General features: G+C 39.4%; 1 protein-coding gene across 1 annotated transcript in view; it reads left to right on the top strand.

The window, feature by feature from the left end:
* Positions 1 to 16,907, top strand: part of LOC119659976 (E3 ubiquitin-protein ligase arkadia-C) — a 33,693-nt gene extending 16,786 nt beyond the window's left edge. Inside the window, exons 2-8 of the mRNA XM_038068342.1 lie at positions 6,269 to 6,441; positions 6,501 to 6,577; positions 6,632 to 7,828; positions 13,869 to 14,882; positions 14,950 to 15,258; positions 15,367 to 15,491; positions 15,563 to 16,907. Of these exons, the coding sequence (XP_037924270.1) occupies positions 6,345 to 6,441; positions 6,501 to 6,577; positions 6,632 to 7,828; positions 13,869 to 14,882; positions 14,950 to 15,258; positions 15,367 to 15,491; positions 15,563 to 15,692 (2,949 nt within the window). The 5' untranslated portion in view covers positions 6,269 to 6,344 and the 3' untranslated portion in view covers positions 15,693 to 16,907. The remainder of the gene's footprint in view (positions 1 to 6,268; positions 6,442 to 6,500; positions 6,578 to 6,631; positions 7,829 to 13,868; positions 14,883 to 14,949; positions 15,259 to 15,366; positions 15,492 to 15,562) is intronic.
* Positions 16,908 to 17,624: the final 717 nt, after the last annotated feature.

The following is a 17,624-nucleotide window of genomic DNA, read 5'->3' on the forward strand; positions in this document are numbered from 1 at the left end:
TCCAATATGCCCATTCTGTTGGAAATCGGATTTCACTCTTTTTCTCGGCAGGATGAGTATCGAGGTGTGTAAGGCTTCATCCTGCTAGCTTGTTGGTAAAACTTTCGCGCTTGCTGCGTTTGCTCCCTGTACTTTTTGAGTTCACAGACCTGTTAGTTCCCACAGGCTTCCTTTTTCCGTCTGTGAAGTCGCTTCTCCGTTGGACGGAGTTCGTGATAAGTCTCTGCGCGTGCCCGCGTTCTTTGAGAATGCAACATTACTCGGTATGCGGCATTCTTCCGTTCCGTTGCTAACTTACATTCATCGTCGAGCCAGCCGTTCCCTCTTTTTTCGACTGGGGCGAAGTATGTTTGTGGTCACATTTATGATAACGTTCTTCAAGTGATTGTCAAGATCATTTGTTGATGCCTCAGTATGCATGTATGTAAATCGGTTTTAATTTTTTTCATTAGTCCATATATAGTATTAATATGAATTGGTCCTCATCCTTTATTGGGGCTGCTATAACGTATTTGGTAAGGTTGTATTGTATTGTTACTGCGTACCCATTTCCATTGATGGTTTTAGTGAAAGGACCAACTGTATCTATAGATACGATGTCAAATGCTTGGGTTGGGGTTGTTATAATTTCCAAGAGTTCGATGTTTCTTCGCTGATGTTTGTTTTTCGCACAAAGCTCGCAATTGTTCGTGAAATTACTGATGGTTTTCTTCATATTCTTCCATGTGTCTGTCCAGGCTGAAACGTTTTGTTCCGGGGGCTGAGGTTTCGGGGAAGAAAGATACACCGCGCGTGAGTTTCGGTCTGAGCATCTAGGATCGCGAATTTTACGAGAGATAGAAGTTGTGATGATCATTATTTACAAAAAATTAAAAATTAGCTCGAATTAACAAAAATCTATCACAATAGGTTTTTATAATAATAATGTTAGCTATAATATCTAAAATAAAGTTTTATTAGCTAAACATTAGTCAACATTAGTCGTCCACATATTTGCCAAGCCTTAACAAAAAGTCTCAAACCCAAGCGTGTGGACAAGGTGTTTCGCCTGGTTGCTAGCGCTTGTTGGCGATCTGGCGCGTGTACACACTCATCTAGCCTCAACAAACAGAGGTAACGCAAACGTTTAGACAGGGGCTTGGCATGTACACTTTCGCTAGCGCTTGCCGCGGATCCGAGCAAGTGTCGGCTTTTTGACGCAAATCAAAGGGTGTGTGTGTGTATGCGCCAGATGAAGGAGCGGTGTGAAATGCAGTTTGTGAACGAAGCCAGCAGGAAAAGAATGCATCAAAAATATTTTACTTCGCGGGGCTAAAAATCAATACTTTGCTTATTTCCTTTAAGAATGAAACTTATGCTTTTTCTCTAATATATTTGTTAAATATAATATTTCCACTTATCCAATGGAGTCTATATTTATAACACTGTGTTGTACCTAAAACTTTTATTCGTTTCACTGCCCTTTGAGTTAGTGGCTAGTGGCTTAAAAATTTCCTAAAAAGCTTATGGGCGGAAATAGAAACATTAATATATAAATGAATATTTAAGGAAGCTCTGCCTTTGGTTCCCGCTGGGTTGCTGCAAGCGGTAAACGCTTTGAGCCGGCTTAATACTTGTCACATACGTGCAAGTTAGTTGTCAAGTAGGTTGTTGGTTGCAGGGAGATTGCACGTTAACCGGCAAGTTGCGATTGCAGTGAAATTGTACGTTTGTGAACAAGTTGCGGTTGGTCGATCAGTTTGCTGCAACAGTAAATTGCCCAAACACGTGCAATCTCGCACCAACCAACAATTCGCAACTTTCGTCTGGGGCTAGTGTAACGCATTTGCACACGATGACGATGTTGATACGCAAAATCAAGGTAAATATTTGTTGAACGACGACCTAAGAATACAACATATTCCTTCATATTTTGCAAATTCCATGATATACATACATATCAAAGACATGAATATTGTGTTCATTCTAAATAAGCGAACATGTCTATTACCGCATGCCGATACATATAAATATGTAAACATCTAAATTGATCTAACACATCTTCGCAAGTCCATTTCACTCCGTGCACAAAAGCATGTATATATCTACGTAAATTACTGCTGGTATCAACGTATACACATATTGGTTGCTAACCGCAAGTTTTAGCACATATACATAAACATGTCTGCCTCGAGTTATTGACACTGATATACAAATATGATAACTAAAAAAAAGTCCAAAACGGAAAACTAAAATGTCCCCATGGATCCCGCTGTTCATATCCAGAGGGTGGCCAAATTATTAGAGCCATTTACATTTTCCATCTAATTTTAAGATGATTTTTTTTTTCATATTAAGTATGTATGATTTAGTTGCTAGTATTATTGTTTTTGGAACAAGTGTGGTTCTACTATACTTTGTAATATTTTTTTTTCAATATTCAGGTAACAATGCATTTTTGAACGCAGTTTATAGTGAACACTGCTATTTTGTGATATAATATGCAGTTGTTTGGACATTCACGTGTTCTACTTTGAATTTGAGATCATTTAGGTTTTACGCCGTGATAAGAACCTATTTATTCATTAGTTCATCATTTATGTATTACACGGTTAAATATATTTTTTAAGGTTTATTAAAATCGATTCAATGTCTGCCTGTCTGTCTGTCATACCGGATTTACTCGGTAACGGCTGAACCAATTGTTGTTCCCTTTATATACAGTAAGTGGCGCCACTTTTTGTTGAGCTTGGAAGGAGTTCCCCATACATGCGGAAGGGACGTGTGAAATGTTTTTATCACAGAATATGGTCATGTGGGATATCAAATGAAAGGACTCGATTAGTACTTTTCTTATATTAGGTGAAAGATAGGGGAGTGAGAACTCAAAATGTGTGGCCCAAAAAGTGAAACAGATTTCGTTCTCAGAAACTACCCAGCCGAAAAGTCTGAAAAAAATCACATCTATACGAAATCTAGGCCTCAAAAGAGACCCCATTTCGATAGCTGCTCAAATAAAGTTAATAATAGCATATTAATATACCGTAGAAATTTGCTTTAAACTTGCCTTATGTTTATCCTAGAAGTACAAAATTTGGCACTGGTATAGGGGATTATATGGCATAACTTTGGGAACTTTGAATTAAGGGGGTCATCCTATGGTCGGATCCACGGAATCGATTTTTTTTGGCATCAATTGTTTCTAGATCTAGTGTAGAATATATAGGCCAAGTGATTTTTTGATATTTAGAGTCGTTGGGAAATTATATTGTTAAACACGAGATAAGTCACATGCCAGATTTATGTCGATTGCCGGAATAAAGCGCGTATTTATCGGTCCGAATGACTTTGCTAAAAGGACAAGAATTGAAAACCTAAGGTTTAAGGACTAGGTATAGCAGATTAATGGTTAGTCAAGGTTTTATGGCTAAAAATCGCATTTTACTTTTTAAATGCGTTTTTCTCGAAACTGCATGTTGAAAATCGGCTACTGAAATTTTCACGACTTATTCAGAACATATTTCTACGGTCGGCAAACTTGGATAATTGCGATTCATTCAGTAGTTTTCTTTAGTCATTGAAGAAGTCGTGAAAAAACACCAAAATACACAAAAAAAAAATTTAACACAGCACCAAAAATTTAGCTTTTAATATTTTTTTAATAATCCTAGTTTGCGGACTGTGGTTAAGTCTGTACCTTAAAATGCCGTTTACTTTTTTCTTTGATGGTCGCAGTGCCCTCTAGCGTGGCAGCAGAAAAACACTTTTTTTGGGGATGTGTTTATAAATTGCTCTAAATTTCAATAACGAACGATACTATCGAGCTAGAAAAATTACTACTCATGCTCATAAATAAATAAATGGTGAAAAATTCGTATTTGTACCTTTATCCAGTTCTTCATAAAAAAATCCTAAAAAAGGCAAAAAAAAAACGGCCTCCCCACAGGATAACCCCCTTAAATCGAACTATTATCAACAAAGTTTGTGCCGTTGAAACTTTTGCATTTTACGAAAATTTGTTGCACTCTAAAAGATGTATGACGTATTCATCATGTAAAGTGAGGTTATATGAACGGAGTTCATAGGGACATTTTAGTTTTCCTTTTTTTTTAGTTATTTTTATATCAGTGTCAATTACTGGAGACAGACATGTGTATGTATATGTATATGCTAACTAAGTTTTGCGGGCAGCCTCCAATAGGATGTCTGTGTGTACGTTAGTACCAGTGGTATTTACTTTAAATACCTATTTGTATGTACTGTGCACGGGGTAAAGTGGAAATCCGTAAAGATGCGTTAGAACAATTTGGATGAGCAATATTTCTTTATTTAGGATTAGCACAATATTGATGACTTTACTATGTATGTACATGTGTACATCTGCAGTTTAGCAATTAATGAAGGAATATTTTGCATTTTTAGCTATGTGAAAAATAAGGGATATCTGCGTCCAAAATAGAAAGGGTTCTTCAGTGACCATAATGGGACAGACCTGAAATGCTAACATTTCAATATCAGTAAGGTCAGCTCGATATCCAGTAGTAAAATTAGGTTTTTCATGTCGACGTCCATCAAAGAAATCACTTCTTACTCGTGGGATCATGATAAAGTGGCTCAATAGATGCGAATAAAATTTGAAATTGATTTGGAAAAGGGTGACTAGACTTCTTTTTAATACAAACAATCAGCCATTTAACTTCGATGTAGTCTCTGTTTTGCAAAATCCAAACTCAACAATCTTTTCCGAGTTCGCCTTTCTAATGAATTATCGGTATATTTATTGACTGACAAATCAGATTTTATGAGAAGTCCTGTTGAAAAATTCAAAGAAGATTACATCGTAAAAATGGTCAAATGTCATAGCGTGGTCAATGTTTGGCAACAAAAGTATTGGACGCCTATAAATTGTCTAAAAGACAATGAGGCAGGATCGATATATAAAGGAATCATATTTCATATTTGTGTACGACCCTGCTCCATGCCAAAAAGCCAAAAAAGGATAGAATTTTTTTGAAAAAAACCGAACAAGAAATTTTGATCACTCAATAAAAGCCTTTTGGGATCAATGAAAACCACAAAGTTTTCAATTAAAAAATAATGAACAGTATACAGTTGGCAGGAGCCCTTGTAGTGGTCAAGCATAGAAGCGATGAAATAAAAAATAAACTGCATTAAAGGTATTGAAAATATGCCAAGAAGAATAAGAGTTATGATTGCAGCAAAAGACGGCTCAACTAAATATTAAATTTTGATTTTATTTTACCATTTGGCAACATAAATAATTCGTAACAAGTCGGCAAACCGGAAGCTAGACGCTTCAGGTACGAAAGGTTTTGTGTCGTTTTTTTATAAGGAGATTTGAGTGTGCATTTGTCCCATTAGCATGTACCACGTAAAATATGCATATATTATGTGAAAATAGCCACTTTCAAGTGATATTGACATTCATAGTCTTGAATTTGCAGAGGAGCGACAGTTTGGAGCTAGTATAACTTTGTTAGTAATAGTGCGATTTTCACCAAATTTAACAGGATCATGCTCTATACTGTAGCCTACATTGCTGCAAAATTTTGTGATTCTAGGGTGAACTTAAGGGGGGTTTTCCTGTCAATTACTAAAAATTATAGTAATATTATTAACTTTATTTGAACAGGTATCGGTATGGAGGGTATTTCGGAGCCTAGGCACTATATAGTGGCAGCCCCCTGATTTTTTTCAGGTTTTTCGGTTGGGTAGTTCCTAAGAATGGGTTCGTTAAAAAAATAACCACTTTAAACCCCCCGCACTCCCTACCTTTTCAACAAAAGTCAAAACTAAAACCGGCTTCGCAATGTACTAACCGAGACCTTTAATTTGATACCCCAATGACTATATTTGATGAAAAAAAATGTACAACCCCCTTTTGCATGTATGGGCACCCCCCTTTAAATTCGTCGTAAAAGGATGTAACTCACTATATGCCTGAGCGTTCACAGTTCCCATCTTTTTGCCAAATTTGGTGTCAATGGCCATAACCGTCTCCGAGAAGAATGCGTGTGACGGACAGACAGACAGACAGTAAACCGATTTTAAAAAGGTTTTGTGTTTACAGAATTCACAAATCTTTCGTTGTTTGTTAATAACAGCCGTATAAGAGCCTGACTGCTCGTTTGAAGCAAATTTAACTCATGGAATTCAGTGTTATTGTACGATAAAAGATAAAAGGTGATTTTGCCGGAGTCTGGAATTTCGATTATTTAGAAACCTTATCATCGGCAACATGCTAAATGTTTGCTTTTTTTTATTTTAGATTGTGAAGTGCTATAAAATCGAAGTGAAATAGTGTTGTATTCGTGAATAAATGTATTTTCTCCTGCGAGGCTACTATGGAAAATGAACAGCAAATGGAAAGGGATCTGCAAGGATCATCATTACGGGAAATATTCGATACTGCATTCCAAGCGGTACGTGATGATGAACCAGGTATTTTCGTAAATTCTATCAGTTAGTTTTTGATCTAGAAATTCGCGTCTCTTTTCTAGAAGTAAATACGGATGCGACTATGTACGGTTTATTTGGGTTTGAGCCAGTACCCCCGCCGCCGATAGAAATTGAATATGTAAGTTGATATTTTAGAATCTATAATGCAGTCGTTCATTTATATTACTCTTAGACAACAAGTGACTGGGATAGCTACATGCCTAGCATACAAATCGAGTCAACACTACCTATGGATTCTCCTTCACCGCCGACAATGATGAATGGAATGATGCAACCTGCGCTGCCATGTCACTTGCCATATCCACCACATCCCAATGAATCTTTAATGCCTGAGTACGATTCCTCAGGTCATCGGATTGACACGCATCCGCCTCAACATAAAAGAATTGTAGGCGCGCGATATAGTACAAATCCTTCGTCGGCGTCAAACTGTTCCGTCATGATGGATGGGAAAAATTGTTTAGATCATCCACCACCAACGACGAGTGATATGAACAGGGGTGAACCAGGCAACAACAATGGCATTTGTCAAAATGCTTCTAGTCTTATGGGCTCTGTACGTGTACGTATGGCTCATTGCCGCCCATACACGAATTCTCCGACGAATGAGAGGTCAGAAGATGGTCCTGTGCAATCATCGGACTCCTCGCCTAGCACACAATCAGTGCAGAAGTGTGAAACCTCAAACGCTATGCCAAATGGAGATGATGACAGTAAAAGTGACAATCATTCCTTTATAAACGTTGTAGACATGGATGCAGAAGATTCGCCAAAAAAATTGAATACCGCGAATAGTGTAAACTGCGATAATAATTCCGATTCAAAATGTCCTAAATTAGCTTCCAACTATATGCAACAAGTTAGTTCTAGCAGTTCGAAAAGTAGCGACAATAATACTCGTATCAATGCACCAAGCATATCCGAACCCGTTGCTGGTCCAAGTGGTTTAAATCGTTTTCGTACCCTATCTCCTAAAGAAAAGACTTCTCCGAAAAACAGTAAGAAATTTCGTACAAATCCGGATAGAAGTTTTCTATTGGACAGTGATACGGACTCAGATGGTGATGATAGTCCGACGATAATGGATATGCATACGGCATTACGTCATTCCTTTCAAAATCACGATAAAAATGGCGAAATTCCAATGAATTATGCGCAAAGTGAAAATTTTCCAAGGACTTCGACACCAAGTGTTTCTGCAGTTTCGGATATACAGCTTGATTGGGTGACGCAGTCGGGTAACTCGCAGCCGGCAAGCTTAGAAAAACCTCCTACGCCAGACGTTTTAACAGCGCCTGATCTACAGCTGGATTGGGTATCAGATTCGAGTGGGGAGGATGATGATATTATATTTGTTAATTCTTCTACGGTAAGTAGATTTTTGAGTTTTATAATGTTCCTCTTGTTGTAAATGCGACAAGTAAAATATTTGTAGAAATCCTTGGCGGCTGGTCGATATATTGTAATGCTTTTCTTTTTCGCGTGTTAGCGGTGATTTTATCACTATAATATTGCCCATTACCTTTGTAAGACTCAGTTTCCCTCCCTTATGTGGAAGTCCCATAATTAAGTGGTTGATTCAGTTAGCCATCTGGTCCTTCAGTTCTAATTATGTTTCAAAGGGGATTTCTTAGAAAATAATATAAACGTCATTAAGGAAGGCTACGACCATAAACATTGTCCCAAGATTCTAAGAAGGCCTTCCTTTATCTTCGATGAGGAGGAAGGATGAGGACAATGCCTACTTTTTGCAAACATGCATGAGCCGTATGACACAGGTAGAAAGAGTGCAAGGAAAAGTTAGAAACCTTACTTAGCCATACTTAAGATTATTTTATATCCCTAAAACTTTCAGCTCTTGCTCTGTGCCAATCGATGTGTAGTTTTGCGGAAACCTTAGCTAGCCTAGTTCTTTGTTCTTCAATGCTTTAGTTGTTGAGTATGGTAGCTAGTCAAAGTATCTTAAGTGCTCTATTGACGGAGCATGTATTAAATAAGTTCATCAATAATAATTGCTGCTTAATGTATAATGAGAGTTGTTTCTTCATTATACTTCATTAAATAATGAAATACTGTTGTTCAGCTAACCTCGGACAAATATTTGCTTTGAATTTGTACAGTAACGGATGCCAAAAAATCTGGTTTGCGAGCAGTATGTAGTAGTTTTTATTTTCTAGTAAATTGCTGTTTACTTAGTGGGTACGTACCTGCAGCTGAGTCCCAGTGTCCAAGTCGAATTGAGACAACTCCTATAATAATTACATATTTTGATTGGTTTCGATATGATCAATGTTTTAAGTTAACATTCATTGCCCTTTCGTTTTTCTTCGAATTATATAGGAAACATTACTATCCGATTTATATCCATACTAAATCGTGAGAGGCTTTCTATCGTGGAACTGTTATTGTTTGACGGCATTTCAAATATAATAGTAATTATGCTTCTGAACACAGCTTTTGTTTTTGAAAAATTAAAAATTGAACACTTGTTGGGTCAATTGAATTTTGAATGAATGAAATCGAATGATTAAACAGAAATGTAGCTAGTTTGACATGAAAGGAGTCACAGAACTCAAGAATTTAACTGGTGGAAACTGTGACTGAATTTTATTAATTATTCATTACAAAGTCGGCTTAGGATAATTTATTTTATTTCTTGCATTAAGGATTAATATATGGCATTGTTTCATGGTACTTCCATTCAGCTATTGTGTGCCTGCTTGACACTATTAAACCCAAAACCCCGACGTGAAAACGCACGTTATTCCCATCGATAAAGTTGTCTTTAATACTTTCAAAATAATTAAATTTTTTAAACCAATTGAACCGTTTAGTTAAAAAGGTAATCTTCAGCGTTCAATTAAACGCAGAAAATGCGTTTTCGTAAGTTGTAAGAGGGGCGGGTATCTATGGTAAAGAAGAAGTCGCTTTACATGGATATCGCATCGGTAGAAGGCTTAGCAAAACCGGAACGTTATGTCTGGAGTTCCTTAGTAAGGCAGGTCTGGACCGGACATCGGTTATTGCGCCGTTCAGTTCATGATGATAATGGCAACGGGCAACTTTACATTCCAGCCTGCAGTTTAAATATAAACAAATGCCAACATTTCCATTCTAGAGAGGGAATAATCAAAGGCAAAGGTAATCTACCCGCGTGTTTCCTGAGCTAGATGTATAAGTTTGTGTTTCCGCATCGCAAAATTATAGCTTTAACGGCCAGAGGACTACTCTGCAATTGATTTCAAAGAAGGGAAAAATTATGTGAAATTTTCGGAGGAGGAAAGAAGTCGAATTGCACTAAATTCTTTCGTCTGAGAAAACTGTATTCATCAACCACTTGGAAGTTTCATTACAATCAGTTTACATCAGTTTACAAAATTCATAACGCCAATGGAGGGCAACAGGTAAAGGGAGAGATATACCTGCAACAAAGTTGATTCCGCGACGGTAATGACCGAATGCTGCAAATAGTGTAGAGCCATAAAACATCCGTCCAGTCTAAATAATAAGGCGGCGAAGAATGAAAAGTTGTGCTTTGCACTTCCGATTCCATACTCATCCATAGTTATCTACATTACTATGGGATTGCAACTTCTAATTCTCTGTTCAAAATGGCAACTACTTTTACTCATTAGCCCAGTTAAGAATTTAAGGTTGGTAGTGTCCTTGGGACTCCAGGTACTCTAGATACTAGATAGAGGAACTTTGGGAAATGTGCAGACGTATTGGGGACAGCAAGGCTCCGGGATTGGACGGAATTCCGAACAGGGCTCTGAAGGTGGCGGTCAAGGCCAGACCAAGGTGGTTCGCAAGCACATTCGAATCGTGCATGGCGGAAGGAGTGTTTCCCGCCCAGTGGAAGAGGCAGAAGCTGGTCTTGCTACCGAAGCCCCGAAAACCACCCGGCGTGCCCTCTTCATATCGCCCTATTTGTCTCTTAGACACCATGGAGAAGATGTTGGAGAGGGTGATATAGCAGGCTGCTCCCGTTCATCGAGCTTGCGGGTGGCCTTTCAGAGCGGCAATATGGGTTTCGGCGAGCCCGTTCTACGGTCGATGCAGTAGCAAAGGTCGTGGAATTGGCTCGAAATGCAATGGCCATGGGCAAATGCTGTGCTCTGGTGACGCTGGACGTCAAAAATGCTTTTAACTCAGCCAACTGGGGCTGGATTAAGGGCGCTTTGGCCAAACTGGGTGTTCCTAGCTACTTGGCTCGGGTCATCGAGAGTTACTTTTCGGACAGACTTCTCTGGTACGAGACGGACGACGGGCCGAAGGAGTACATTGTGACAGCAGGTGTGCCTCAAGGTTCTGTATTGGGACCGCTGCTGTGGAACATAATGTACGACGGAGTGCTTGGCCTTCGCGTGCCGGAGGAGACAACGCTGATTGGTTTTGCGGACGACTTGTCGGTAGTTGCAATTGCAAATCATCCCGAGGACGTGGAGCTTTATGCAAATGAAGCCATTCATACCATCAAGTTATGGTTACGAATGGCCAAGCTGGACCTGGCGGACGAAAAGACGGAGGCGGTCCTCATTACCAACCGTAGGAAGAACAACACGGTTACTATCCAGGTTGGTAATCGTGAGGTCGTCTCAAAATCGGTTGTCAAATACCTGGGGGTGATGATCGATGCCAAGCTGAGTTTCAAGGGACACTTGGATTATGCGCGAGAGAAGGCAGCAAATGCCAGCTCATCCCTTGCAAGGATGATGCCTAACGTGGGAGGGCCGAAGTATAGTCGCAGGCTACTCATCGCGGGAGTGGTGAGGTCGATCCTGCTATACGCGGCCCCTGTTTGGGCGGGAGCGTTGAACCACGCTGTCAACCGGAGGAAGATATGTTCGGCATACCGGCCAATTGCGCTAAGAGTGTGCAGCGCATTTAGGACGGCGTCGACGGAGGCAGTGTGTGTTATCGCAGGAATGATCCCTATAGATCTTCTAGCGAGCGAGGCACACTGGCTCTACGAAAAACGGAGGGCAAATCCAGCCGAGGTGAATGCGGATTTCCGAAAAGCCATCAGGAGAGAGTTGTGTGGCAAGTGGCAACAACGATGGGATAACTCCGACAAGGGCAGGTGGACCCATACATTGATCCCGTGCATCGAGAAATGGGTCAACCGAAAGCACGGAGAATTGAATTACCACCTGACACAGTTCCTTACGGGACACGGTGGCTATAGGAAGTACTTGCATCGCTTCGAGTTGGACGAGTCTCCCAACTGTCCTGAATGCGGTGCTACACTCGAGGACCCGGAGCACGTTATGTTCCATTGTCCCAGATTTCTGCAGCAGAAAAGGAGGTTGAACAGCATCTTAGGGGCGGACATCGAGCCCTCCAACCTGGTGGAAGAGATGTTGAAGTCGGAGGAAAACTGGATGGCGGTAAATGAGGCAGTAGCCGTGGTGCAGACAAAACTCCTGGAGTTGGATCGAGCTCGGAAGGCGGCGCGACGGAGACGTGACATGGACGAGCTGGTATAGCGAACCAGAGCCTCCCCCGCGAAGTAATACTTCACGGTGGTCCCGCGGGGAGGGGCGGAAGAGTAGGGGTGGTTTTAGTGGGTGTGAATCCCACACACTGCTGCAACCTGGCACAGCAGCGTCTTTCTAAGATTTCCACCTCCATCCATAAAAAAAAAAAAATAAAAAAAAAACAGATACTAGATAGATCGACAAAAGCGCAACATATATAGCCCAGTGAGTTGTAAAATCAACAGTTTGTAGACATATTCTACAATATCATTGTAGGCACTTCTTAGGAAGTCTACAACTTCAATCTTAAACGAATACCAAACATCCTCACAAAAATGACAAGACTTGCGGCAGATTAGAAAAGAAAGGACAAAAAGGCCTTCACAAGGTGGGGTAAGAATGAGGCAAAGAAACACTTGCTTTATAGGCAAAAGACGTATTATCAACAGGACTTGAAGTGAATTATTCGTGGAATTTAGCTAAAACGCAAATAGAGATTGGTGTCATGTCTATTCGGTAAACCAGGAACGGTGTCCACAAAGCAATGATAAGGCACAAATGTCCGATGGAGCTGGTATCTGTTATTCCCTGTAGCATCATGTTCGTGAACTTGACGTTAGTTAGCAGTGTGAATAAATTCATTAAGTTGGGGATGTTCAGAATTGGCTAAATTGGTCTTTACAAATTCACAGCTGACGCAGTAAAATTTTCGTCTTTGTTCTTCGTGATGGAGTTTACAAATATATGCGACGCAGAGTGCAACTGATCAATGGGACCTGGGACCAAAGTTTAAATTTGAGAAATGGACGGTTTTCGTCGAAGCTGCCTGGAAACCCTTTAGATGGGCACATTCTTCCGCTGTTAGGGTTTGGTCGCGCATAACAGTTCCTAGCGAATAAACTCTCGAATACTCCAGCAAAACCAATAAGACCTCACGAGGATAAAAATCTCTCTCTGCTCATTAGCCAACAGAAAAAAAGCCTTCAATTTTTGTCTATTGTGGTGTGAAACATTGTTCATTGTTCGACCCCAGAGATCAGATTTTTCTTTCTATGGTGATACGGTGTACATTGAACCTCTCTAGTAGTTCAGCAAAAGTTAAGTTACCTTCTGCTAACAACTCGTCTTTTGTAAGACTTGGGTAAACCGAAAAAACTTCAGACGTTCGATATTCACGAAGATAGAGAGTTCTACTCGTCCAGGATACTCGACAGGTTTAACAACTCAAATCTTGTTAAGTTTTAATTTTTTTTAGTTCGTCTTATCAGTTGCTTGGTTTACGGTTTTTGTATTTTGCTGTTTATAGTTTTTTGTTCTTTTCGTTCAAATCAATGGATAACTTTAGGAAGTAGAGATTATTCGGCGGATGATTGGCACAGTTTATTAAATCTGCCGAAAATTTTACTTCATAGTTCGATGGTTATGAAGAGTTCGTCGTCGCATGATGAACCAGAGATGTTTTCCGTGGAAGACAACGATATAATCCAACGTTTCGTTCTGAACCCCCGGTACCACTCTTAACCATTTATCCACTTGCTTTTCTGGGTGTCGTCGCGACATATTTTTCAAGAGAAACCTGAGATTTACCCTGTTTTACTCTTCTCGCACAGTCGCAGGGAAGCGGAGAATGCCAGTTCGTATCGACGAGAATGTAGCCCGTTTTTTCTCAATAAAGAATCAATTACAATTGCATAAAAACATAGCACACTGTCCTGGGTAGTACTTTTGCTAATTGGCTAATAACGAAATTGGCGAATATTAAGCGTAAAAATGTAATTATGGGATCTACCCATATTTGATCATTTTCAAGGTTTTGGTATATTCTACAATCCAATCATCCATACTGGCACGATTTATATAAACGCATACGGCACTGATAAAATATTTCAATATTTCTTATTCAAAATGTTCAAATCTTTTCATTTGCAGGAACCAATAACATCAATTGATTTAACAAAAGACGATGAATCCGAACGAGCTTCGTCAACTTCGACAACATTAGCGCAGTACTCGCAAAATCTTTCAAGCACATCGTCGAATGCTTCCCCCGGTGCCAATTTCGTTCCGGTTGACCCTTACATGCAACCGAATAATGCAAATTGGTATCCAAGTGTGAATATGGAGGGGGCCGATGGGATGTATCGCCATGCCGAAGTACCAGACGTTGTTGTGTCAGAGCCACAAGCAACAACGAATGAATTTTACTGTCCCGACATACGGAATCATCCGCATTATGTAAATCAAAGTGCGCAACCGACTGCACAAGTTAATATGCAACCGCAAGTGACTATTCATCAGCCACCGCCTTTGCATTATGCATCGTCTCATAATCAACATCCGCTCCCTCAACATCACCATCCACATCAAAGTCAACATCAACATCAGCATCAATTCGTGCCGCAATTATACCAACATCATAATCCTATTGTTCCACAAGAAAATCCCATGCAAAACAATTGCGGAAATTCGCCACAACAAATGCCATCAGCTGAAGTGGATCCCAACTATAGGGATGCATTTGCATCAGGAGCTTCGCAGTTCAGATATTGGAACGAGAATGCGAATTCTCAAACACAGTCCAGTGAAGATTTCTCGGCGTACAATCCGAACACATCTCCACCAGCTGCACATTCCGCAGACAATCCATCACTTCCACCGAATGGGTACGGGCGAAATCATGTGCTACATCGGCGTGTTTGGAATGAACCAAATCAAACGTTTTATCCGTCCCATCATGTTCGACCGCCTTACGCTGTACATGAAAATCTGTGGTATCGTCAGCAAAATCAACAAGAAATTCATCGACGTCACATGACACCAATGGATCTTTCATCGTCTGGTCGTAATGTTAGCAACTATCGTAATATGTCGTCAATGTGTGGATTTTGCTCAGCGCATTGTCGCTATCGTCGGTATTCATGCGGTTTGCGGGGTGTCGACTCGGTGAGTTTGTGAAGATTTTTAAATGTACGTTGGAAGTTATAAAAGGTTATTTCTTTGTATTCAATAGATCTACATGCCGATGCTGAGCCTTTCGAGCACGTTAATGGAACCACCACACAATCATCCCGTGACCACTTCGCGAATGACCAGCAATGCCCAAGCGGGTGGCAGTCACCAACATGTCCATCATCATATGATCCACCACTATCCGCAGGCTCATTCAAATTGCCCGCCGCAGGTACATTTGAGCATCGGACTGCGATCAGGCAATGAATACCCGCATCCTTTGAACTTAATGTCACGGATGTCAAGGTTGAATCATCACCATCAGATATTCATTGGTTCGGCGTTGAGACAGTCGCGCGGGGCCACTTTGGTGAGTGGAATTTGAATCTCATTAGTGAAATTGTGAATCCTAACGGACGGCAAAGTGATCTATTCAAATTTATGGGATGTTTTTAACGGAAATGATTTTCAATTTTAGGAGGTCATCGAGCGCAACACTCTACCGCACAAATATAAACGGTTGCGTCGGCCAAGCGAAAGTGATGAAGATGCTGAGAAATGTGCAATTTGTCTTTCTCCGTTTGAGATAGAGAACGACGTGAGGTGAGTTAATTTAAATTGAAAAGTTAAAGTTAAAATAATATTTGGAATGTTTTTCTACGTTTGTTTCACAGACGACTGCCCTGCATGCATCTTTTCCATATGGACTGCGTCGACCAATGGCTGGTTACAAACAAGCACTGCCCGATATGTCGTGTCGATATTGAAACGCATCTAACCAAAGACTCCATAACATCCTTATGACATTGTTTAAGTGGTAATATCATTATTGAGTAGACTCTTCCTTTCTTCTCAGTACTGAGACGGGAAAGAGGGAGGACATGCAAGACAAAAATTAAAATAAAAGTGAATCCTATCTAACATTGTAAAATATAACTTATCCGTAGACAGTAAGGTATGTCGTACAGTTAAACGTAATCGTCTATAATTAACATAACTTATCGCGAGAGTAACTGACGAGCAGAAATCTCATAAAGATTCTCCTGAATAGAAAAGACAATAGGGAATTGTTTTCGTTACAAAGTTTTTTGTATATTGAGATAGCGCTGGCTACGTTTATTTTGTACATTGCAACTTTACATTTCGCACGAGAAATAACCCGCGAATAGCCGCAATCTTAGTGTAAGCAATCATTGGATCAACTGGCAATATAGCTAATAGCTACTACCCTCGGCAAATAAACTGCAACAATAAAAGCGACGGGTCTTTTAACAAAATAGCCTACTAGATCTCATTCAATTTTTTAGTCTATTGATTGCTGGACTTCTTCCCATTGTAAATTGAATTTTCGGTGTATAAGTTAAACGGGGTCGAAAAGTGTATGTAGTTGATTATTTGTGTTTAGTCGTATTGTAATGGAAGGGCGAATGCAATCTATTTATGTCTGAACTCCATCAAGAAACCATTATCCCTGATGCAGAGCCGAATTGGTTTTGGCAACCGGGGCAATAGGACTTTGGTGGAGCAACTTTTTTGAGGCCAATTACTGCATTCGCCTTCATACTTTGGCATTGTACACCCTTAACATCAAAAGAAATATATTTTTTGTTAACACGCATCAATTTATATCTATGATAGTAATTGAATGATCCGTAACTAAAAAAAAATATTTTTCCAAAAGAAAATTGTGTTTTAGTTTGAATTTGGAATTTAGTGACTTTGGAAAGGAACTGAATTTATCTCCCATGTCTCAATAAATTTTCGACTGCCGCCACGTTCACACTTTGTATAATCCACCAATTAATTGGTTAACAGCAAAAGAATTGCATCAGCAAACTACTGACTCTTCCAAATATTTACTCTAGATAAAGTAAAAAAAAACCTCAGAACATAAAAGTAACATTTTTTAAGAAAGTGAGATCAATACGTGCAAACTACTGCATAACATAAAGCGAACGTATCTCGTATAAGCCGACAAAAGACTGCCATTTCAATGCGACGGTTGTGATGTAACGATAATTGTAACTTATGGGTGAATAGAAGATATTGTTTCGTTGACTTGAAAGTGAGAGTCAAAAAATGAAGACATACTCTTGATGAAAAAGTTTAGGATGTACTTTCTTTGTTAGAATCACCTTCGTTTTCCTCAGAATGCATTTTAATTGGATCCAACCGTAATCTCATTTCCCTGCAATCGACATAACAATGAAGTGAAACAGGAAAACGTAAAATAGATAATGTGCCATTCATCGTTTCAAACTCGTGAAATTACAGAATGCATTCATGATTTTTTGATTAAGTTTAAGTTCTAAGTGATGTTTTGTACGATGTAAAATGATATTGTATAATATGAGAAAATTATTCTTTGGTTATTTCTGTTGCAATTATTGTATTAATGAATGTAAATTTTCTAGGAGCAGAGAGTCTCTCTACGCCGAATATTGTTTATTTGATATTGTTTATAATAATTTGTATGGAATTAATTATTGATATTTAACTCCGTAAATAAAATATAGTCTAGAAAATGAAATTTTATATCGTTTTCTTTTTAGTTTCGTGTTCCATTCCTAGTCCTTTCAACTAGCAAAGAATATTAATTCCGAACTTTTATCTATCTATTCAATAGTTTTTTTTTCTGGGTAAAATTGCTGGACGCTTGCAGATTCTGAATAAAATGGGATTAACCACATCCTAGCTTTGTTCCGTTCGGTAACAGGGTCGGTTTGAATTCGCCAC

The sequence above is a fragment of the Hermetia illucens genome, chromosome 6 (genome assembly GCF_905115235.1).
Source record: "Hermetia illucens chromosome 6, iHerIll2.2.curated.20191125, whole genome shotgun sequence".
In the NCBI taxonomy this organism is placed as follows: Eukaryota; Metazoa; Arthropoda; class Insecta; order Diptera; family Stratiomyidae; genus Hermetia; species Hermetia illucens.